Genomic DNA, 26,006 nt, shown 5'->3' with positions numbered 1-26,006 from the left:
TATCGAAGTTTAATTGGCGCGACTTTAAGAGGAGGATTGTTTGAAGCAGACGCGACTGGAATAACACACCCTCGCGTTTATCTCTCGCATCCTTGAATAATTAAATCTCCTTCTATCTCCAACCATACCATGTATCTGTGAATAGATTAATTAAGGCGCGTACATATACATTATGCAAAATATTTCTTGTTTCAGCGAGAATTGTTTCGCGTTCGCGCCGTTTAAATAAATCTTGTATTACGAAATATGAAGTACACGAAAAATTTTCCTTCCTGCCACGCGCGATGCATATACATATATATATGTATATACATATATATATATATATATATATATATATATACTAACGAGCAATTAAGATTATAACAAACGCTGACTGGAAGCATTATTTTTAAACATACATTAGCATCAAGCGCGAGCTTCATATGCTCTACGTGTAAATTATTTTACTTCTTTATTAGCGCGCGATACGCAAAACATATTTATATTTCGTGATAACGAGAGGAGCCGCGCGCGAGGCCGCGCGCGTGTGGCATTTTACTTGCAAAATTGCTTTATAAACAGGCACTGTGTTTTAATTATATTTGTAATTAAGTCCCGTCCAATCTATATCTCGAATAGCACACTCTCGCGGGCGTGGCTCGCGGAAATTTTTGTCTCGGTGTTATCCGTGCGGCGGAGTGTTTTCCGCTGTCTCTATTTTTCTATTTACTGCATTAGGCATTCAACTTTAACCTTTTTTACAAATATAATCCTTGCGTTGGAAAACAAAATACACGCAAAAAATATTTCAATAGCTATTATTTATACGTTTATTATATGTATACATACGTTGACTGTTGCATGGTGTATTATAATTACAGTTTTACGTTATACTCACACATAGAGAAGAGAATAAAGAACAAAACACGCACAGTGAATGTTTTAGAAGCCATACTTATATACGTTTATTATGTACGTATACTCTGTCGCACGGTGCAAATTTAATTTAAAAAAAAAAAAAAAAAAAAAAAACAATTTTTGCAATTTTTCTACAAACAAAACTATAAACATAATTAAATATAATTAGCTGAGGATAAAGAGTTGTTATTATTTTTTTTTTTTACAGAAGATATCTTCTGCGCGCTTCTATTTCCATCGTTGTATCTATCGAAGATAACCGACGAAAAACGAGAGTTTACATGAATGATTAAATACAATATTTAGGCTTCGACTTAATCTCGATCGATTAGATATGTATATTTTATTAGTAATCGATTTAACGACCGCTACCGAATGGATTTACTATCCTGCAATAATAATAGATATTTGGAGTATGATAATTTTGTCACAAATTAAATCTATTTAGAAATCTATTTAGAAATATTGCAAAAAAGTATATTCGCACTTCCAACTACGTATAAACCGCACATACCGCCGCGCAATACTAATGATGCTCTACTTAGATATCAACGTAATATTAACGTAACATAACGTTGCTGTGTGTGCTGGGCATGCCCATTACACTGTCAGTTAATCGCAATCTGCCATTCCGCGATCACAATGATACGCTAACTAGCGTGGCAATCACCTAAATCTTTTGTCTTCGCTCACACATGCGCTAGCCAAACTGTTATTATATACCGTAGCGTGCGTTAATGCACAATGTATGTACATATTGCGCGCATAAGCTAGCCCAACGGCATAATCAGGCGCATACCGCACGCCGGTAATCGCGTCGATGCTCTAACAAAACCGTGGCGATTGTCTAGACCTTTTTACCCCTCTCATGGACCAAAAAAACGTTTATAGATTGCGCATTATCGTGCATTATCGTGCACGCCTCCTGCATGCATGCCTGTTAATGCTTGGAACTTTGCGTTGCATGTTGCATCGTCTATCGTTTGAAAGCTTACCCAAGATAAAATTACAGAATTGTTATCTTTTCTCGAAATTCAGCAGTAATTACGTAGAGATGTATTACGCTACATTGTTTCTATCGAAACAATCGAAGCATTTCTTAAATCGAACATTGAAGCGAATTTTCCTCCAAGCAGTTTTTATTCCAGTATCATCACGTAATCAGAATGACTTTTGACATCAGAATGGTTGGATCTTCGCGATTTTGTCCACTTTTGATCGCATGAATTAATTATACAACTTTTAACTAAAGAGTTTTCTTTCAAAGAGTTATATTTGTTAAATGTTATCGAAAAGTAAATGTAGCAGACACGACGGTGTATACTTTACCAAGTACTATTTGACGCACAAAACATTACAGAGATAAATCGGCCATCTCTTGAGTTTCCACATCAGGATCAGGCAGTCCATCATGCTTATTTATTTAAGAGGAAACCCGCTTTTTTGCGCACTTTAAATTATTTTTCCTCTCTTCTGCGTGTCTCTCCGTTTTCGCGTACGATGTGAGTAACGAGAACGACTTTCTTTCAAATAATACACAAGACAGCGTAGAGACGGAAATAAATAATATTCAAAAACGAATTGTGTTAATTGTGTAAGCAATATCCATTGCAATAAACAGGATTTGGTAATTCAATAATGACGTGATAAGGTCTCGATATATGCTCTTCGAGCGATCGGTCCGACCCATATACCATCAGGTATCGCTGCAACGTGATACGATCCTCGCAAAAGCACAAACAGCTTACGCAAGCCAGCATAGAGATTAAAGGCGTGCTGCTGCCATTCCATAATCGCGGCGGTGGCGGCGGGGTGCGTTAACACGAGCGTGATAATGATTGTTACCGTATACAGCAGCGTATCTCGTTATAAACCGTGGCAAGTAGAGTACAAGGATGGTCGGTCGGTTGGCTGGCTCGTTGGCTGGCTGAAGCCACTGATCTCGCAGACAATTGCGCGTAATTAACACCGGGGCGCTTCGCTTGTTGCGGGGACAACCTAACCACGGAGGAACGTATCAGTGTCTCGTTCCCCGTTCCCTCTCTCCCCTGCTCTTTCTCTCTTTCTCTCTCTCTCTCTCTCTCTCTCTCTCTCTCTCTCTCTCTCTCTCTCTCTCTCTCTCTCTCTCTCTCTCTCTCTCTCTGTCTCTTGCGTGCAGATACTATCGCGGAAATTGCTCTTACCGTTTCTCCGTCTGCTAATCCAATTTCTATGTACCTAGCTCGCGAGCTCGCTGTCCTACGGCTGGACCCGGTGGCCGCCTTCAGATAAAGCGTGAGATAGACGTTTAACGACAGCGTGTCCCAACATCCGTTTTCACTTGTGTACTATGCTTCTGCGATTTTTTGCATCCCGCGATTTCCGAGCTTTTTGCGACCATGTCCCGAAGCATGGATGTCTATAGATTCCGGATTGAAGGTACTTCGGAGATACTTCTCCGTTGTTCCGAAGATTTTGTTTTGAGAAGAGACGTAAAATCGTAAAATATTTCGCAGAACGAAAAATTATATTATACGTTTCGAAATAATATATATACCTGATGATCAAAATATTTAAGCGTGTTACTGAGAGCGAAGTTAAATAAATTTATAAATATAATAAATATATATCTGCAAACTTTTTTGCTTGTTTATATTTGTTTATTTAATTTGTTTTTTATGCATCATTTTTGCATCGTCTGTCAGCGTGTCTTTATACTGAAAAAGTTCTGAAATTTAATGCAGCCGCAAAATGCATAGGAGTAACACTCCAGTATATCAATGTACTTTCATTGTTGCACAATCTACTGCGGAGTTTATCATTTTCCTTTGACCTAGGCACTGTGTGTATAATAGATACTATCGGGGAAATTGCTCTCACCGTTTCAGCGGCAACTAATTCAATTTCCACGCTGCATACCGTCTATAGACGGGGTGTTGTATAGACCGCTATATATAACCGCCATAGTATGATTAAATGACTGACATTCGATAAGACGTTAAGTAAAGCTTGAAACAGTTAAATAAGAAGCAAATGACTTTAGGTCAGCGACAAGCTTAAGATAGTAAAGATAATCGATTGTGTACACCTTTCGGAACGCAATACAAATATCTCCAACTATAACTTGTATAACTTTGCGCTCTGAGCTTCTTTGTTGACTCGCTGCCAAAATGTATTATAAACCATGGAATTTTTCTGCTCGCAGTTATATGTATATATATATCACAATCGTTTTATTTGTGTGTTTGGCAAGTTTATTTATATGGCTCCTATAATGAGAAGGAATAAGAAAGAAGCCGCGACTCTTGGTAACCAAATAATTAATTTCTCAAGATGTGAGGAAAATTATTATGTCGCAACGCGGACGGAGCACACTAAGCAAAGACACAAAGGGGGCAATACCTGCAGTATTATACTACAGTGACAATCGCCGTAAGGTAGTCACAAACGAGCTCGGTAGGCCGTACGAGCGCAGACACATCAGCATCCATTATTTACGACGAGATGCATTGTTACACCACGCCCTACGGCGTATACGCGCAGATACCATCGAAATTTCTATTAGCGTTTCTCCGGCTATTAATCCGATTTCACGTCGATCGTTCAGGTACCATTCTCTACATTTGTCAGACTACGTTTAGATCGAGACGAGACTGCGAGACCAGTGGGACAGGCAGACGCCCCGCTGATTTATTTGCGAAATAGTCGCGCGATATCGCGCGAAATTACGATGACGTAGCGATATGTCGATACGATCCGAAAGAATCGTTGGACAACGGGCGGGCATTACGATGCAAATTAGAGGAGACTATTGCCAGGTAGCGTCGCGTGCTGGATTAGCCCCATACGTACGTCGCATCAACCCTCACGACGAGGTCCTATCGCTATCAGCTGCCCTACCATGCGGCGTATCAGACGGCTTCATGCCCTTCCTCGTGTTCAGATACTATCGCGGAAATTGCTCTTACCGTTTCTCCGGTTGCTAATCCAATTCCCATGCAACGTGAGCTTCCTCCTCGCGCCGCCGCGCCGGTCGTAAGTACTGCTCTGCAACTCAAGGCTTAGACGACTGATTCAAGATAAGAAAGTTGATGACCGATTTAGAACAGGAGAGTATGATGAGCTGAAGGCTCGTAAAGTCGCGTGGATATCATACGGGAGATTTTTGCAATTGAGCGTAAACAAATTGATCTTATTCTTCAAATAGCGAAATGGTCGTTGTAGAAATTAATTGGAAAAAATTTTATCTTAAAATTAAAAAAAAAATTGTTTTATTTTATTCTACTTTTAGCTATTCAAGATTTGCAAATACACAGTACAAATGAATTAAAAAATTGACAACATTTGTGTAAAATGTATAAAATTGTAACAAATAGTTATTAATAACAATTTATGTAATAATCAGTTAGTCACTTCAATCATTAATCATTAGTATATTAAAAATATTCTATATTATATTATATCACATAATATTAATATATAGAGAATATTTTTAAAAAGAACGCGTTATTTTTTAATTGCTTTAAATATTACTTTATTTATTTAAATATTGCTTCTAAACAATAAACTTTGATAATAAGTTTACGTATTATATTTCTTATATATTTTTCAGTTTTATATATATATTTCCTATCTTCTTTTAAAAGATGTATTAAAAGCCGGCATATTTTGCATAATTGAATTCGAGCGCTGTTCGTTGCAATCGTCTTCGTCATGCCTATCAATAAAAGTATATTTCGCACCACGGAGATGCATCTCCGGTTTTCAACAAACACTTTTGTCGCCGAACGAAATATCCTTGCTCATCCTCGCGCGAAATACTGTCGCATCAAAATGTATTCCCGTGAAATATATATTCTACGGCAAATCTTTCTTCACGGAAAAATACTATTACCGTGAGATATGAAGATTCGCGCATTCTGCAACCGCGCCGCGCCGTTTAAATCCGACGAAATCACCTGCATAGTTTTATCGCTGGAAACAGCGACAGTGTGTTGCTATTTATAAATTTAATAACAATCTTGTGTCCCGAGATGAAAAGGCTATTTTATATGGAAAATTATCTCTTCCCCGTGGGCTGAAACTTTCACGTATAATACAATAAGCGCCAATCATGGCGGATCAATATTGCGCGGGGACCTTTCAGTACGGAACATTATCGCCCCGTAGAACAAAATCTTGCCTCGATGGATATTCGAGAGGGATCGGTCTTCTTGAGTTTACCCACATAATAGCGTTTCTCCGCAGGGTATCTAATTTCCGTCGTCACATGCAAGATGCCGTTTCTTTACTTTGTATAACGTAGTCTTTACATTAGGACGATCTTACACGACGTCTTCTCCCTTTCATTCGTTTAATCACGCTACCTCCAAGATACGTTGCGCTTACCTCGCGATTTTCGTCTTCTCATTTTGCAAGGTTTCTGCCTTAGGATGTTTGATTCTTTTTAATCAAAGGCTGCGCGCAACAGACATTCTGAACTAAACCATTTTAAGATAGCTTTATGGTTCTGTAACATCAAAACTTGTAACTGTATCACTTTATAATTAAAAAAGAAGCAATATACACACAGGAGGTTTACTGTGAATAGTTGTAAAAGAAAAATTCTAACATATAAATCTGGGATATTTCGCCTGTGTGATCCCTCTCTCCTCTCTCATTTTTTTTTTTTTTTTTTTTATAACGATTCTATATGAATTTTAAATTTTATCTATGATTCATATTCTTTATTCTATGGAATAAATGAACGATATCGATATTCTTTCTCTTCTTTTCGTATTGGATGTTTTGGAATGCATCAACATGCATTTTTAAATCGTATGGACTACCTGCGTCGCTCAAGGGACAGATTTTTTCTGACACATTTGTTAGCCCACTAATTCCATCCTCTCTAAGCCGCTCTCTGTATGAAAGTAATGCTTGTCCGTTGTGACATTAAAATTCGTCGCACGCGTGTTCACACGACGGTCACGCACTTTTAAAGTACACTCAAGTCTTTGTTCTACGGATCGATCAATATAGCTTTATCGATTTGATATGCAAGCACGAGAAACTCTTTTTTGTTCGACAAAACAAATATTATAACATATTGTGTTATAAAATATTTTAAATTAAAGTTTTATTTTTACTTGTTAATTTATTTATCTAAATATATAGGCACAATTTCGTGGTTTTTATTATTATTCATCGATGACCTGTCATGAAGTAATTGTTTTTATGTATAATAATTACACATTTTATGTGATAAATACATTTTATGCAAACAAAGAAATTATTAGATATTTAAAAATGATTAAAAATATTCTGTATTTTAAACAAATCTAATAAAAAGGCAATATAAGTAAAAAACGGGACTATAATTGTTAATGATTAACGAATGCGTAACTACGCAAGTGGGTATAATCTTCAAATTATTGGAAGTTCCTAGTCGTGTCGATTGTAACCCTTGCTTTAAGCAAAAGCATTGATAGCCAACGTTAGAATTGCGGGGGAAACTCGAGGTGAAGGTTTAGGGTACGTCGGTTTGCGGCTACGAACTCAGACTTATAATAGATGCACATGGCGTATTGCCAACAGCGAGGCGCCACAATATTGCCGCTTAGTCACCTCGGACCAGACTACGCTTTGTCCGGTACGCTGTCGCGCACCGCGCGTTTCAACGACGATACAATAAATAGAAACCACCGCGGAAAATCTGAATATATTTATGAGAGAATTCGGTAGGATGCCGCACTTTCCGCGCTCCTCGTTACTCCTTTCTCAGAGGACGCGCATGCAAGATAAATCAGTTATCTTGTCGCATACTTCTTCGCTTACAATGAACACTATACCGACATGACCAGAGCGATTTTGGATTCGTATACCTATCCCATTCCTTTCAGCTTTTTATAAGAAAGAACATGGTAATATACATTTTTTTGTATGGGTACCAAAGTTTGCTCACCAGAGGACGTCAAAGGCCGGTATTCATAGTCGGATCTTATATTTAAGATCGTCTTAAGTTTGGTCAAAGGCAGTCTTAAGACTCCGTCCAGCCAATCAAATGACCGTATATTAGCAACTTAAGACATTACTTAAGACGGTCTTGAAATAATATCTGACTATGAATACCGGCTGAAGTTAGAAAAAACTAAAGTTCTTATAATAAGAGTCCATGGCCGTAAAGCCCGTGTCACACTATACGTATCGCGGACGCGGATCGGATTGGGATTACGGATCGTGGATCGGGATTCAGCCAATCACAGATGAGCTGCTCGTCGATTGGCTATAGATTACGATCCGCGATCCGCAATCTCAATCCGATCCGCGTCCACGATACGTGTAGTGTGACACGGGCTTAAGGCGATTTTCTCAAAATTCTACGAGAGAAGCATATATTATACATTATTCACTATCGTTTTCTCTTTCTCTCTATCTTTTTCTTTGTCTTTTTGCTACCGTATGGCCAGACTCTTATTGTAGGGTCTCTAGAAAAATTGTTCCCTTTTTTTGGTAGTTTTCCCTCGGTTGAGAGGAGGAAAGTACCTTCAACCTATCCTTTAGGTAAAAACGTTCCCTTACAACTTACTATAGGTTATATATATAAGGGAACGTTTCTTCCATTGACTTTTTTTTTATTTTTTTTTTTTTTAATCAAATTCTCTGGATCATCGGCTGCGTTCTGACATACGACCGAGCATACGACTAATAATTGTGGAATTTGCCTGATAGATTAGATAATATTATAGATAATAATTTCTCTAATTGCTGTAGAAAATATCTAAATATCTAAATATTATATGTATATAATATAAGAGCAAAATTTTAAAATCTTTATGTTGTTATGAAAATCTAAATATAAAAAACAATAAGTCATTTTTTTTATTAATCGTCAATGATCTACAATCATTTATTAGAAATTGATCTTTTTCATCTGAAGTCCAATGTAATCTACTCTTTATAATTGCTACTACAGAAAGTATCTAAATATTTTATGATATAATAACATTTTGCAGTCTTTGTCAATAACGGATATGCATATGTGCAATGCGGTTTTCCTGAACGCATTGTACTTTTACAACGATTGCTTGTGTTGTTAAGATCTTCGTGATAGGCTGGACAAGCACGGAAACTTACACGTTAAACTGTGATACAAACTGTGTATAAGCTGCTTATAAGATTCATCGTATACGGTGTGTTTCAACATCGTACAGCTAAGTCTCTTAGCGTAGTCTGTAACTACCTTTGGTCCAAGGAAACTTCTGTATATGAGAGAATCTTGTACAGGATGTGGCATTTAAATTGAGACAGTCAAATATATAAAGACTAAAGTAAAATAAAAAGGGTGTGTGAAGTTGGCACCCCTACTTTAAAATTTAATAGTTTCTGATTAGAGAGTTCCAGCTTTTTTTCGAAGAGTATCTATATAGGAATATTTTCATGTTTATAAAAAGAGTTAATTTATTACTAGAATCGTAAAATCCATATTACGGCCAAAATATATTTTTATATAAAATCTCGAGAGATTTGTTTTGACCATTTTTCCAAAAAATCACTCTTTAGCAGCTTGAAGGCGATGCTACTGATTACGAATATCATAGTTAAAGTGCGATTTTCTCAATATTTTGGCCGTAATATGGATTTTACGATTCTAGTAATAAATGTCTCCTGCCTTAATACTATATAAAAATTGTAATTGAAAAAATGGGGTGTTAACCTCACACCCAATTTCAGGACCGAATATGTATGATAATTAATAATAAGAAATGTTTTGGACAAAAGTTGCAGGGTTTCAAAGGGCATCCGATAAGAACGTAGCATTCTTTATAATGGCTCTATATCCTGCGTCGTCCTGCGACATAGTTTTTGTTAGTTTTCCTGGTCGTTAACACGTGTTCGATATGGCACTTCGTAAAACTCTGGAAGACTTTTTTATGCTGCCCTGCGATCTAGATCCAAAATTTAATGCAGCCGAATATTTATCCGCTTTATCGGATGATAAAGAGGAAAATTATAACATTTTTCGGAGTTTTGCATATAAGTGTTCCTATCCAATGTTAAGGATTATGGATCAATTGAGTTATCGCGCTCGAGATCGAAAACTGCGAACTACAATCCGCAATATTATGAAAAGGGATCAAATTATTGAAATTACCGAGGATCCTTGGGAGGAGAACATAGTTCATTTGCATACGAAAAAGAAAAAAGAGAGTAAGCACTGTTAATTAAAATTACATTAAAATAAAATATAAGTGAGCTTTATTATTGAATTTTTATTTATTTCGTAGAAAAGTACCCTGTCGACACAGTTCCGAATTGGATTTCGTGGGAACTGAGACAACTTATCACTCCAGAGAAAGAACCCGAGAGGGTTTCTTCTCTGGGTTTACATGGACGTAAGTTAGAAAATAATGAAAATTAATTATTGAAAATTACATGTAATTGAAATATTCAATTTTTCTAGATGCCCCACCGCGAGTCCCTGAAGCATGCGGTCCTTGCCGCTCTTGCGCGTCGATGCGATGGTTTCCTTTTTCTAATATACGAGATATAATGTACAGAGATTAGTGGAATGCTATCCCTATCTAGATAGAGACTGCATATAAGATGACTGCGGATGACTGCATATAAGATTCATCGTATACCGCGTGTGTTTCAATATATTGTACGGCTAAGGCCCAGTTTCACAAGTGTCGGTTAACTTTTAACCTTAGATTAACTCACTCTTCGTCTCTTTTTAAGGAGGACATTAGAAAAAGACGAAGAGTGAGTTAATCTAAGGTTAAAAGTTAACCGACACTTGTGAAACTGGACCTAAGTCTCTTAGCGTAGTTTATAACGATCTCGGTTCAAGAAAACTTCTATATATGAAAGTTTTGTACATTACTGTTTCGCTCCTCCTTTTATTGAAGTGTTTTTAAATATTATAATTGTAAAGGCCTCCGCACAATGAAAAATATAAGGAACAAGGAACAGATATTAGCAATTAGAAATAAGAAATCAAGAATAAAGCTGATGGTGTAATAACATTAATACACGGCTCCCGATAGGTTAAAAATCTATTGTCTGTGTTATTCCCTGTTTCCATTGTCTGTATTTTTCATCGTGCATCCATCTTTTCTAATATAATCAATATTACACACAACTGTTAAAATATGCTATGACAGCCGCTCACGAAGTTAGCGCAGCAACAGAATCAATCAGCATCGCGGAAAAGAGCCAACAAAGCAATTCGAGACTTTCGAGAAGACTTCGAGAAATGCGAGTATCGATTTAACATGCCTTTTTTTAGAAAGGATACTCTTGCAACTAATTGCGAGCTAAAGCAATGTTACGTATAAACGTAAGAAAAGAACATCGCGAAAATGCTAATTTAAATAAAAGTAATAGAAATAATCTTGTCCGATAACGTTCTTTTAAAGACCAATCTTTCTATTTAAAAATTTTGTGTTATAGAGAGAGAAAGCTCAATTTAATATTTCCAACAAAGCTCAAAATACCAAGTAGCTAAAGTCCAAATAATGAAGAGCTAAATTTAATGGACTCATCTTGTAGAAGTCGACTAATATAATTTTCATTGCAATGTATGAAATTGAATATACTTTTGCAGAAAGAAAGAGAGAGAGAGAGAGAGAGAGAGAGAGAGAGAGAGAGAGAGAGAGAGAGAGAGAGAGAGAGATAATTTAACTGAGTGATATTTTATCAGTTAATTGGAAACATTTTAAGAAGTTGCAATCTTTCAAATTCTCTGTTTACTTGCACCTGACTCATCTTGAGTTACGTCTTTGTTCAGCGAATGAAAGTATCTTCGCAGGTAGAATTCCAAGAAAGGATAAAGCCTTTCCAGTGAAGCTGCTTCGCAGAAATACTTTCAGGGTCTTGATTGAATATTTCTATTAAAAAAAAAAAAACGCTTTTCCTAATTTTTCGCATTCGTCAATCGCGTGTATAAATTTAACTAATAATTCGCTCGGTAACAATTATAAAAAAAAGGTGCAACGAGAGAAGCAGAGGGAACGAGAACTCTCGCGACGAATTGCAAGTCAAATTAGCTAATTGTCAAATGGTCCACGAATGGTGCATACAGCCAGAGGAATTCTTCGCCAGAACGTACGACACGAGGAAACCGCCGAGGAAAGGTCGAGAACGGGAGAGCGGGGACGATGCCGGGACACGGCCGAGTTAACTTTAATTGCCCGGTTGGCCATATAATAAATGACACTGCAGATGCCGCGGCGAGAAATTATTTTGGCCTCGGCCTCCGGCGGACCCGACGATTTTCAAACGCGAAGGCCTAACCAGGCCCCGTGCTATCGACGAACCTGCCAATTAGTTCACGTCCAGGTGCACAATCCGTCACCCGTCCACGTCATTCCCGGCGAAAATCGGGCGGAATTTCTTTCGGCACGATTTATCACGGGAATAAAATGGAGAACCTGTATAATGAGAGTCACGAAGTGCGACGTCTGAGTAAAGTTACTCGGTGCCCCACGTTTCAGCAAGAGCATCAGCACTGTGAAAGCAAAACTTCTGAGAGGGACGATAAGATTACGAGTTTTTGTCCCGCTTCCCGCATGCATCTTTGGATCAATCGTCACTTATGTGATACGCGAAAAAATATGGGTCGCTTTAATTCTAAGCTAAAATTACGAAATTATCTTTTGCGCAGAAATATGGTTGCATTCCAGTTTTTTCTTACCGTCGTCCTTTCGCGGAATTATTATACTTCCGTCTAGGGTCTGTTCCGCTGAAACACGGCGGAACCAATCGGAATCGAAGGATGGTTATTATTTCGCGACTCTTGTTAGAGAGCGTTAGAATGAAGTCCTCGGGTTCTCCATTTCCGGCCGGAGCTTCCAGCGTTTCTCTTCTTATTTTCTTTATTCGTCGTAATTTTATTTATACGACGGAACCGTGGCTGCGCCTGCGTCACTTGCCGGCGTGTCAGCGCGTACTTCCTGTGCACTTCGCCGAGCGAATTATTGCGGCCGACTTGATTAACACGTCGCGCGTAAAGACCGATTCTCTTTCCTAATTTATTTAACGATACATACATGTATAAATGCACCTATTCGATTATTTTTTATATGTTACTTTGTAGAATAAAATACAGAACAGTTTCTGTATAAGATGCGCAGAATACTTTCTTATTAATAGCTGAATTGCAAACATTTCGTCATATACAATATACATTGGTACTATCTCTTATATAAAAGAAGACAAATATGAATTTAATAATTCCGAAATGAAGATTTTGATATCGAGAGTTTTTGAGTTTTAAATTACGTAAAAAAATTTCATTTATAATTTTATATATATTATGTACATTTTGAAATACAAAAAAGAAGAATTAGAATAAATCAGCTTATGTATCAAATGGATCAAAGTATAAAGCATATAAAATTATAAACAAAACTTTACATTGAATTTTAACGGATTATATCATCCAAAGATTAAATTTATTTGTATAAAGAAAAATTTTCTCTAACGTACGCTTTAATTAAAACTTTTAAATTACAAATTACTTTTTAATTACTCGAAATACTATCGCGCGTTTTTTTCGATGAGTTAAACTTTGTAATCCTGTTTCCCGAGTTTTATCCAGCGACACTTGATGCTGGTTTATGTAAAAGCTGAGTAAAAGCGCGTGATTATAAAATGCACCGTCTTCCGCTTTAAAGCTCGCTCTTTTTAAATCTCGGCTAAATAAACACGGAGTATTACATTTAACACATGCCACGCGTATCAGTTCAGGCGTATTAAATAACTCCCATCTTTGCGTGTCTATATTCGCGGAGAGATCTCATATTGTACAATCAAATTACTGTCTCTTACTCTCGTACTTTTTATTACGTAACCAGAACGCGAAGTGCGTGCGTGCGGGCATACGCCGAGATAAATCTGGTTCGCCAACAAGATTGCCCCCGTGGCACTCGTTACAACGATTTTTTTCACACTGATTTCGTGCAGATGCACGCGAGAACGGCGCAAGAACGGTGCGAGAACATATTGCGCGTTTTAGCATTTTGAATAATTATGTTTTCATTGAACTCAATAATTCCTCATTAGCACGAACGTTATTAGAGATGCTTTATCTTGGACACAATTCACGTCACGGATGATGCAGTATTCATACCATCCGTTTATCATGTAACACGTATATGTATACATATACAAACGCGCGAGAATTGTAATACATTTTAACTCTGGTCAGTAATCACGGTAATTATTTTTCGTATAAAATATAGCAGATTGCCATGCATAAACTAAACGCGATGATGTAACATAACGATATTGTACAAATGAACGATATTGTTTATCTAGAAATTATTTATCCCCTAATCTGTCGAGAGTTATTTCATTTCTTTTGTAATAAAATCCAGCGCAAAATACCAGCATACTTCATCTTCAAGCGATTCAGCTTTTGAACTTTCGCCGTTCCACGATTGCACGTTTTATCAATGATAATTCACATTATCGCTCTTTCTCTAAATGATTAAGAACAAAGAGTGCGACTCCGCTTTTTCCGGCATTTTCATTGGTTCGATCATCCTACTTTCCTTCGTCACGGAAGTAAGATCCTAACTTCTTCTCCCCTTCTCTCTTTCTCTTCCATTCGCACTCCGCTTTTACGTGTCGGCCTTTTTTCTTATCCCGCTCTCGGAACAAGGGACGCTTAAAGCACTTTCATAGGGAGACGACTAATTAGAGCGATTTAGCGTCCGTCGACGGCGTTTATTTGGAATGCAAATGCCATCGTGGGACCAACCGACCGTCCTTCTCCTCCGTTTTTCCGCTCTTTCTGCTCTCTTCGTGTCGTATCGCCGACTGATAAATGCCCGGAGAATTTTATCGCGACGCCGGCGGTTACCGCGCCTGGTCCAGGAATGAAAATTGAAAGGGCTGAGAGAGCACGCCATTTGTACTTAGCGATTGTCTCATATCTCTCTGTTTGTACGCTCCTTCGCAAGTGCTAGAAAAAAAGAAGCGGCAGAAATTATTTCGCTGCAAAGGAATTATTTGCTTTATTATTTTGCCGACTTAGATTTCTTGCCATGTCTTTTAATAACCATATAAGTTTTTTAATAACAATTTTTTGAATAATATTTAACAATTTCTACGAATTTATTGATCAGTTCAAAACAAAGTTTTTTTTTCAACATAAATGTAACTAAAATCCATTTTTCTGACTTTTTAAGTTTTATTATTATATTAATTACCTTTGTGTAATTAAATCTCAAATTTTGTAAGTCTTCTAAAGTAACGTTTCTTGAAAATTAAGTCTTTTTTACAATTCCATATTTCTTTCGATTCTTTTATTTTCAAGATTTGTCTTAAGAAAAACTTAATGCATCAAATTTTTAAACTGTTATTTCTACTTTTTAATCCCAATTCAGAAAACTATAAATAGAGTCAAAGAAAACAATTAATTTTTTTAATACTCCGCCGGGGTTTTTCTCAACTGAAGATTAAACTAAATTGCATTAGTTACGAATCAAAAGACAAAATTACCTAAAGTGGTCATAATTTGATTGCGCTTGATCCCGATAATATCAGCGTGCTTCTGAAATGCATTACGAAAAATGTAAACGATAATACGATAAATACATCTTGCATGACCATAAAATTCTGTGCGTATACAATTATGCTTACCACTTTTCTGTCCGTTCGCAAATAGCAGCTCATGCTTTTTCCTTCATACATGGAATATTACTTTTAGCCGTAATTACGGTAATAAAACAACTTGGACGTTTCGTGCACTTTCGTATTGTGAAGCGTGTATTACACTGAATAATATTTATATGTGAATAAGTATGTATATAATTCGAATTTAGGTTGAATAGGAATACATATTTTAATTTTTTAACTGGCAATATTATATTAATAATAAAAATTAATAAGGCAATTAGTATTGCATAAGAATCTCATCTGGTAAATCATTAATAAATTTAAAAAGTAAATTGTAGATTTTAGATTCTTGTTGTCCACTGCTGGACTGTCCACTGTTGCCCACATTGGATCTGCAATGCATGTATACACAGATTAAAAAATAGGAAACTATTAATGTAATTAGAATTACAAGATCATATTGCAGTCAAGTATGTTACTTGATGATTGGCTCTTATTATTTGCATTTCTTATAATGGAATGTTTAAACACAATTTCTATTTAAATTTTGTAATACTTGCGGAGTTACCTGCGTATAAGAATATCTATCAATTATTGAATATATTAGATAATAAATAAAAGTGTACTATACACTTGGTAATCTCTTAAGAAATGTTGCCAAAGAGAATATCTACCAATTATTGAATACATTACATTGAGAAAAAAGCTGTTACTTCAATTAAAATGCTATCACGGGGTGCCAAAAACATTAAGTAGTTTATTCAATTGTATTATTATTGGCGTAGTATACAAATACATATGTATAGTGTAGTGCATCGGCGATAGCTTTTTAAAACAAAAAAACTCAACAGTAGAGACAATTGAAAGACATAAAATAATCACGTTTAACTGAGATATTTCTTTATATAATATTTCTTTAATTGTACAGTTAGTACAAAGTACAAGTAAACATCAACTTATAAATTAATATACATATATAGCAATTATCATTTATAATCTCCACAAATAAATGACGAACAATGATGAACGAATGATGAACGTCTTGATTTAGTGGTTTCTGTTTTGATTTCAGAAAATATGTGTCTTCCAAAAGTCCCTCGAGGATCTCTCCTCGCGGATGGCCGCGGCCGAGGCGATCCAGAGCGGCTGGCAGAATCCAAACGACGCCAACGAAGCGACGGAACTGCTCGAGCAGTTGCAGAAATTTGGCGAACGACTGGTACCAATCCAGAGGAACATCGAGGACGCGAACGACCAGGCGAGCGTCTTCGCATCGAGCAGCGTCATCGTTTCTCACGCTCTACTGGCGAAACTCGAAGATCTGAACACCAGGTATGTGGTGCAGGACTTGACGACCGCGTAAAAATTTATCGCGCGACTTCCGACCGCGAGTTCTATGCAAAACTCGATGAATATCAGCGATGTGCACGATGTCTCACGGAAACGTGGAATTTAATCGTGGAAATCCTTCGAGCAATCCGCGACGTCGGAATTTTTCAGACATTACGATTCTATCTGAATAATAACGAAAGTCGCGCGAGATATCTTCTTTACGACCATCCAAGGATTTGAGACGCTTCTTTTCCTGCGTCACTCCGTGCAAGTGTCGCCGGTATCAGAGTAAAGGATTTAAAATTCGCCCGACACTGTGAGACTTATTTTTACAGCCTGCCTTGCGACGGGCTTTGAATTCGGGAACGCAACCGACGTTAACTTTTTCGTGTGTTTTCGCAGGTGGAAGGTGCTGCAAGTAGCGGTTGACGAGCGTTACAAGTTGCTAAGCGGATTCGGGAAGGATGGCAGCACTCCGGGTAGTCAGGCTTTCCTCGCGAGCAGCGTAGAACCACCATGGGAGAGAGCCCTCACACCCGCCAAAGTGCCTTACTATATCAAGTAATCGATCTTCCTTTGCACCACCCGTACGGTCGCCTCGAAATTCCCAAACCGTACGGCACGGTTATTTCTGAGGCGATCGAGTCTTATGTTTCTAAAAGAAACATTCGTAATCTAATCGAATATTTAAGTAACAACGAATAGCCAATCAATTTTAATATTTAAATGAATCTAATAAATTCGAATATCCAAAAATTTATTGCGTTATTTTATATTATGTTATATATTTCTTCGTGTACATACTTAAATAAATAAATTTAAATAAAATCTGTTACAGCCATCATTTGGAGACTACGCATTGGGATCATCCGAAAATGATAGAACTGATGTCTTCGCTCGCGGATCTAAACGAAGTTCGCTTTTCCGCTTATCGAACCGCCATGAAACTGCGTACCGTTCAGAAGCGACTGTGCCGTGAGTATTTTCGCATCTCTGGTAATCAAAATTATTTTTTTATTGCTGTTTAATTGCTATTTAAACGCGCATTTAGCAAACTAATCGCTACCATGAGAATATCTTCATTTATCTTAAATTTCTATTATTTTCTAATACCAATAACTTGAAAATAAAAAGTTACAGAATAAATAAATGTTCTATTTTTATTGTAGAATAGTTATTATATAACGGTTATATATTTTTTTGTTTGTCACTTTTAGTGGACATGTTAAGCCTTTCCACCGCGTTGGAACAGTTCGATTCACACGGGCTTCGAGCGCAGAATGACAAACTGATCGACATCCCCGATATGGTAACAGTACTGACATCGCTGTACGAAGTAATCGCAGCAGACAATCCAACGCAGGTGTCGGTACCTCTATGCATTGACTTGGCCATCAACTGGCTGCTCAATGTATATGATAGGTATACTAAGTGAATATATTTTTTAACTATCAAATTGTCACCGTATCTGTTATTATTCATGTTCGATTCACACCTAGTACATATATATTTTTTTATATTTGTTCAGACTAGTTCAGACAAAATTAGATAATTAGATACCCATCAGACATGCATGCTGTCTGGATAATTATTATTAGATAATATTGAGCAATTGAACAAGATCGTCCAATCTTTAAGTTATATTAGCAATCCTCATAACATTATGCGTAGCATTATCATAGTACTTACAACTTATTCTTCGCTATAATTTTCAGCCAACGAACCGGTCAAATTCGAGTACTTTCGTTCAAAGTCGGTTTGGTTTTGTTATGCAAAGGACATTTGGAGGAGAAGTATAGATGTGAGTACATGAAAAGATTTTCCCTGATAAGTTAAATGTATTTAAGGTGTGTATTTAATGGGAATATTTTATATTATTTACAGATTTATTCCGTTTGATTGCGGATCCCAATAGGCTGGTAGATCAACGAAAATTAGGACTTCTGTTGCATGATTGCATACAAGTGCCGAGACAATTGGGCGAAGTCGCGGCATTCGGAGGTTCGAATATCGAGCCCAGTGTTCGCAGCTGCTTCGAGAAGGCGGGAAAAGATAAGAACGAGATAGAGGCCGTGCACTTTTTGAGCTGGCTGCAGCAGGAGCCACAGAGTATGGTCTGGCTGCCGGTATTGCATAGATTATCCGCAGCGGAGACCGCCAAACACCAAGCCAAGTGCAACATATGCAAGGAGTATCCTATCATAGGATTCAGGTGAGATTACGTTTTATTGATCAAAAAAATCGATATATGTATACATAAAATTTTCAAAATGTGTTGACAAAAAAAATATCTGGATTTCAGATACCGTTGCTTGAAATGTTTCAACTTCGACATGTGTCAGAACTGTTTCTTCTCAGGACGCAAAGCAAAAAATCATAAGCTGACGCATCCGATGCAAGAATATTGCACGGCGGTAAGACATTCATCTTTATTTTCTTAAGGAATTATTAAAGGAAGCGATCTTTATATCAGATACATTGAACGACTTGTTTGTTACTTTACAGACAACCTCCGGTGAAGACGTGCGCGACTTCACGCGAGCGTTGCGCAATAAATTCAAGTCCAAACGATACTTCAAGAAACATCCCAGAGTTGGCTATTTGCCTGTGCAAACTGTCCTAGAAGGAGACGCGCTGGAAAGCCCGGCGCCGTCGCCTCAACACAGCTCGCTTAGCCAAGATATGCACTCTCGTTTGGAAATGTACGCCTCTCGACTCGCCGAGGTTGAGCTATCGCGTACAAGAAGTAACTCCACGCCGGACAGCGATGACGAACATCAGCTGATAGCGCACTACTGTCAGAGTCTGAACGGTGGCGACAATATTAACGTACCCAGAAGTCCGGTCCAAGTCATGGCAGCGATCGATGCCGAGCAAAGAGAGGAGCTCGAGGCGATGATACGTGAATTGGAAGAGGAGAACGCGACACTGCAAGCAGAGTACGAAAGATTACGCTCGAAGCAAACGCCAGGTTCAACGCCAGAGGACGGTCACGGTACTAGGCAGCCTGATTGCGACATGATTGCGGAAGCTAAGCTGTTGAGGCAGCATAAAGGAAGATTAGAAGCGCGCATGCAATTACTCGAGGACCACAATCGCCAATTGGAGGCGCAACTGCAAAGACTTAGACAGCTTCTAGACGAGGTACGCCGAATGTGGCATCTCAAATATTTGCTCTTTCATTTTTAATATAATTCGAAGAAATAACGAAAATATAAAATGGTTCCAATCTGATTATTTTTTTTTAGCCAAACGCTTCTTCGCCATTGAAGACCGGAACTTTACAAACCCGAAGTGTAACAGCATCACAATTAGCAACTGACTCTCCAGCAAAAATGAATGGCCATTATCATGATTCTCCAGGTATATTCTAATCAATCTAATCTAATAAACAGCTTTAAACTTAATAAAGAGCTAAATTTTGATTATAATCCTTGGGAAATAAACGATAATATCTGGGGGCGATAAATTAGGTATCTCAATTAGGGATCCCTATTAATGCAGTTAATTAATCGGACTGTAATAACCACCATATACACTTGTAACTCATGCAACAACCGAATCTAATGCCTTTCTATTGATATTACACTAACTACATATTCATACAATAGGGATTCGATGATTTCAATTACAGGTAGATACGCGTGTGAAATAATGATGAATATCATTCACTTAAATTGCTTTCTGCACATGGAGAAGAGCTCTGTCTTTTTTAATATAACACATGAAATATTAAATTGATAACAAATAAAATAATAAATTAATAAAGTCACAAAAAATCAACTACTTTAGAAAATTCAATCATTTAAAATATCACAAAGTTAAAATATAATAAATCTTTTACTTCATTATCCCCGTTGATTGTGAAGAATCCCTATTGTTTACATATCTGTATATACATATTTAATCAGACGCTATGGAAATTAGATAAGCTTATTGCTATTGGGTATACGGACATAGGTGGAGGAAGCTCAAACGAGGGCAGAGTCAGCAGTTTAGAGAGGCCACCGCCACCGCCGCATTCTCACAGCGTTAATCACAATGTGGGCAATCTGTTGCACATGGCAGGTTCGTTCAGTCTATGTAAATTTGATCGTGTGTCAATTATTGTAGTACCTATAACTATATGCCCGCGATCTCCACGATGCACGTGACATTCTGCTTGATATGAAATAAATTGATATAAAAATAACGGTTGCCTTCCTGTTTTCACGCTACAGAATGGATGTAAGGTGAGATCACTGTGCTTCTCCATAGGGACTAAAAATCGCCTAAATACATGAATATCGGATTACTAATTAAGTTACTTAAATACGCAACGGATGACATCGACAATCTAACGATAACTGAATGCGGGAATCTTTAGCGTTGATCGCGCATTTGTATGCCTAAACTCTTCTTTTCGACTCATCCCACGCTTATCTTTTCCTTTCTGTGTATATTGGAATGTATGCACGTTGATTGTCTAATTAATTGTAAAACCGTGAGTTTAACAGCATAGGAATTCTGGACCTCAGTAGCAACGGCGAAGAAACGGACAGACGTTAAAGGGTTCTCTCTTTATTTCAGGGGACTTAGGAAAAGCTGTGGGCGAATTGGTGACAGTCATGACGGAGGACGCGTCGAAGACGAACGGGCAACGGGCGCCGCCGCCGGCGTTCAAATAACAATTGTATCACGACGTTCGTCCCGTTAGAAGCTAGAAGTCGGCTAGATCGATGCTAGATTTATTCGACATCCAAACGTTGTAAACGTTTAATCGTAATTATCGACCAATAACAAGTCTGGCTCTAAACGCATATCAGAGACGAATACACGGTATATCTGCCGCGCAAATGCAGGGTCAGGGGACTCGCCTCTCACGGTGGTTTTGGGTATTTTATAAGTTTTGATATACGTCATTGTATAGCTGAATTATAACGATAAGACGATTATGGTTTGGCTTTTGGCGGTCCCCTGAGAGTAACTTTACTACATATTGACATGTCATATCATGAAAACTAATCATAATGAGAAATCAATTGTTATGCTTGCTATAGCTAAACTATACAAAACGAATAAGAGATATTAATGAGTATAAAAAAAAACACGGAAGGAAATATTATTAACAATGCATGCAAAAGCAATGTATCAAATCACATAATCTATTATAGAACGTAGCTTATATTTACATACCCATTCTGTTCACTGCCACGGGCTCTTCCTCGACGTAACTTACACAATGTATGTTGCGATTTTAGATGATGACACATAATGGGAAATAGACAGTATATCCATACCTGACCTTCTTGTATTCGACGCTCTTGAATTTTACATCGATAATCACGAGACAGAGAAAATTTTTTATAATGAAACAGAGCGACGCGCATTACGACTTTTCAGATTTATTTTTTATCCGGTTACATGATTTTTTTAGATTTTCTAAATGAATGTTAAACGGCAATGTCTATTATTTTTAAGCCTGCCGGATGTTATTATATCTAAGAATATACTGATAAGTACCTAATCGATAAACTGTAGGCTGTATTCTGATATGTAACAAAGTTGTCTAGAAAATACATTCACCACGATATTATTGAAATGTGAGCTCTCGCCGTGGTTCCGTTATCGAGTGATCAGTCTGCGATTCGCTTCCTTGCGAGTGATTTTTCTATTTTGAATGAATTAAATGCGCAGCATATTGTTTTTTCTTTCACACATATCACATAGATGCCATATGTTAATAATGCTATTGTATCACTTTTGATGATGAGGTGGCTGTTTGCGAAATGTAAAAAAAAAAACATATCTACGAAACAACTATCATATTTTACCAATTCGATAAACATTGCGAATGAACGTAATGAATTGTTATTCACGTCGTTAGGTCACAAGAAGATTGATTTCACCTGATAGAGTGTAAAACGATCGAATATGTTTCCGAGCTCCGTCTGTAGTTTGTTGAAAAATTGTTGGTTTTGCGATTTCATACATTAAAATATACCGCATTAAGGGGATCCTAAACCAAAGGCCGAACTCCGAAAATGTCGATAATTTCGATCATTTTCTATGTTGCCGGCCTATGTCTGTCCTTGTATAGATGAGAATATAGACAAGGATTGAAAAGTTATAGTACCTACATTGCACGATAATAGATCTACACGCATAACTTTTTTGTTACAGATCTAATTCTAATTCTGAGAACCGTATAGTATTTCTTGATGTAATCCACCCTCAACGGTCTTATTTTGTAACAACAAATTGTACAATTTTTATACGAAGCAAATGTTGTCACGAGTCGACGTCTTATTGTCTGCATTTCTGAAACTATTTTCGTTCTCGGTATAAAATCGACCGTTGTGGAAAGCATTAGCACATATATGTGCTAATTTAACTTTTTTAAAAGGATTTTTAAATTCATAAAATCAAAAAAAATATGCGTTTAATAAAAATGTCAGTATACTTTGGAGAAGGATTTTTTAAATCTATAAAGAAAGCCAATAAAAAGATATGCGTTTAGTGTAAAAATGTCGGTATTACAGACGGCTTTAGGATTCCCTTAAAATTTAGAGGATTAGACATATAAAAATAAAGTTATATACTGCGTACAACATCAAACAGGTAACTACGTTACTTGTAATATATTGTAATATGACTGAAATGATATGGGACAAAATGCTTAAATAAAAATAACACGAATATAAATCTTTTTGTATATTTTTTCTCTAAACATATACTTTGAATTTTATTTTCACACGTTATAAGAATTTACAGCTGCAGTAAGATAATGCCAAGAGATAGCGGGCCATTCATAGTCGTCTCTTAGATTGAGTTCCTAGAAAATTCATATATATATTCTTTTTTTTATATTGATTAATTCTTATGTATTTTATTCTTACATGTATTTTGTATCCAGAATAGGTGGCGATCGTGGCGCAGAGAGATGTTCGCTGGTCTAGTGAGCCGAGAGGTTCCGAGTTCAAATCCGAAAATTGTCGGTTTTTATTCGCCACGGTTTTTATCTGTTTCCGACAACTATTTTTTCAACTTAATGATGAGGTTAGTGCGACTTGTCTACTCGGAATTCTCTAATTTGGCCTGCTGTTTAATTAAAAGTTGATTTGCTTGAGATTTTTCCAACAGCTAGATTCCGCATCAGACCTTCGGTATTTTTGCCATTTACTTGCTTCTGCAGTTCCTGTTCATGTCGATGTGCACTTTTCGATTATAGATTGAATGACGATTAATATGTAACAACATAATTTGTAAGATATGTAAGGCAAAATGTATAACGAAGTTGTGCATCAGAGATCATGATTAAAGTTGCTGCCAGCATCATTAAATGTTTTGTTACTGATTTTCTCACTCTACTACTATTATCTTCGCAGTTCTTACATCAATAATCATCCACCTACTTCCATATATAATTATAGGCTCATATTCTTGTGTAGAATGCATCATTAAAATATTATTTTCTTTTTTTAATGAAAGGAAATACTAAATGCTCGCGTCAGTGTGAGAAACTGTTATAGATTGAATAAGAAAATATAAAACATAAATTACGAAAACAGACCATTTAAATTTTTAAATCCTATTTTCTTCTTATTTTCTTCTATTTTCTTCTTATTTTTTTATAACATTTTAACAAATTTGAAATATTATGTAATCTTTTAGAAAAAAACAATGTAAATAGTATTCTTAAATTGCGTATTTCCGATAGCTCAAATTTCATTAATACTGTCAGCAATTTAACGTAAAGATCATCAAGAAATTCTAAAAATTTTCAATTCTTGCTTAGAGGCATCTGAAATGCAAAAATATATATATAATTCGTACGTATGAATTATTGGCTAATTTTTTCAATAATTGCAATAATGGCAATATCAGATAGTATTTTAATGAATTTCTAGTTTTATCATTTCACATTTCACACATTGAACGCGTTCGGTATTATTTTGTTCACGCCATATTTTATTCGACCAAAAAATTCTTTAAATAGGACAAACCAGGCTTTGCCCTTTCTTTGCGTGTGACTATCGCGAATTGCGTGAGTACACCTGCGGTATGCTCTTATAAATGCTGCTCGTTACCATTGCAAGAAATACTCAGAATCCTAATATTCTTGCTACTTGCTTACTGTTAATGTATATGACCGTGACTATGGTGCATCGCATCGTTTGCACATTTTAACGTTTTACACACAGTTTCAACACAGTCTTAACACGAAAATCAAACTAATCTGCATCTTGTGAAGATCTACGCGTCTGTTTGCACATTTTTTAAGGTACAATATACTGTCCCGACGTTCTTTGCGAATATTTCATGTTAATCGCGAAATTACGATTATGAAATTTTTTATCTATTCTTTCATTACAATACAAATCTTTAATTATTATAGAACATTACAATTTTTTTTTATATAGAAAGAAAATATATTAATAAATTTTCTTACAAGCATTCGCGAACAAGTTGCAAGAGATATTTCATCGTTGGCATTAAAAACGGAGAATGTTCTGTCAAAGCTGTATCGCGAGACATCCGTTGAAGACATCCAATGCAGGCGATTGAGTCATCAATACGTGACATATGTATCAATGCGCGTAAACAGAAATTTAGTGCATATACTGTCCGAAGGCCGATCGTAATCGATTTCAAATACGGTATACGTTTAATTCAATATTGAGCCAAACGACCGAGCATAATAGTTACATTCGTATAATCAATGATCTAACAATAAGTAAACGTAGACGATAACATTGTGTGTGCTTTTGTCTTTATATTAAAAAGGATGTTTACTTATATATTCGTTCATAATTCTTATGAGTGAACACTCTAATGGTACGATGATATTCAAAAGTGGTGAAAATAATATTTTAAGCCTACGAAAAATGTAAATATAATAATTTCAAAACTACATTAAAAATATTTCAAACACGAGATTGTGCAATACCTCTATTAACAAGAAACATTTTTTTAAATCCGTATAAAGTTAAGACTTATTGGTATTATATCTTCTAATATATTTCATCTGTATCGCGCGCAGACCACAATTAAACGGCACGTTTTCAGCGAAACGTGAGTAAAGACGCGAACGCAAGGATATGTGATATCGGAAAGCGAGCCCAGATTTATCTGGTTGGTTTTGCCACGTATGTACACAAGAGGAAGTTGTTATTAAGTAAATTCCTAGCATTCCTGTCGGTATGTGT

General features: G+C 36.6%; 1 protein-coding gene across 6 annotated transcripts in view; it reads left to right on the top strand.

Moving 5' to 3' along the window:
- The window catches only part of LOC143904254 (dystrophin, isoforms A/C/F/G/H), a 483,734-nt gene extending 461,009 nt beyond the window's left edge, over window positions 1-22,725 (top strand). For 4 of the 6 annotated variants that reach the window (XM_077418912.1, XM_077419080.1, XM_077418996.1 and 1 more), the window contains 11 exons: window positions 16,559-16,818; window positions 17,221-17,379; window positions 17,657-17,793; window positions 18,036-18,249; window positions 18,534-18,619; window positions 18,703-19,030; window positions 19,121-19,232; window positions 19,324-19,962; window positions 20,067-20,181; window positions 20,779-20,886; window positions 21,388-22,725. In XM_077418912.1, the coding sequence (XP_077275038.1) occupies window positions 16,559-16,818; window positions 17,221-17,379; window positions 17,657-17,793; window positions 18,036-18,249; window positions 18,534-18,619; window positions 18,703-19,030; window positions 19,121-19,232; window positions 19,324-19,962; window positions 20,067-20,181; window positions 20,779-20,886; window positions 21,388-21,485 (2,256 nt within the window). In that variant the 3' untranslated portion in view covers window positions 21,486-22,725. The remainder of the gene's footprint in view (window positions 1-16,558; window positions 16,819-17,220; window positions 17,380-17,656; window positions 17,794-18,035; window positions 18,250-18,533; window positions 18,620-18,702; window positions 19,031-19,120; window positions 19,233-19,323; window positions 19,963-20,066; window positions 20,182-20,778; window positions 20,887-21,387) is intronic. The other 2 variants (XM_077418830.1, XM_077419233.1) reach the window with 1 other exon arrangement.
- Window positions 22,726-26,006: the final 3,281 nt, after the last annotated feature.

This window comes from Temnothorax americanus, unplaced genomic scaffold (genome assembly GCF_048541705.1).
Source record: "Temnothorax americanus isolate GAGA-0224 unplaced genomic scaffold, ASM4854170v1 Scaffold1, whole genome shotgun sequence".
Lineage (NCBI taxonomy): Eukaryota > Metazoa > Arthropoda > Insecta > Hymenoptera > Formicidae > Temnothorax > Temnothorax americanus.
This window is presented reverse-complemented; position numbering and strand designations above follow the sequence as displayed.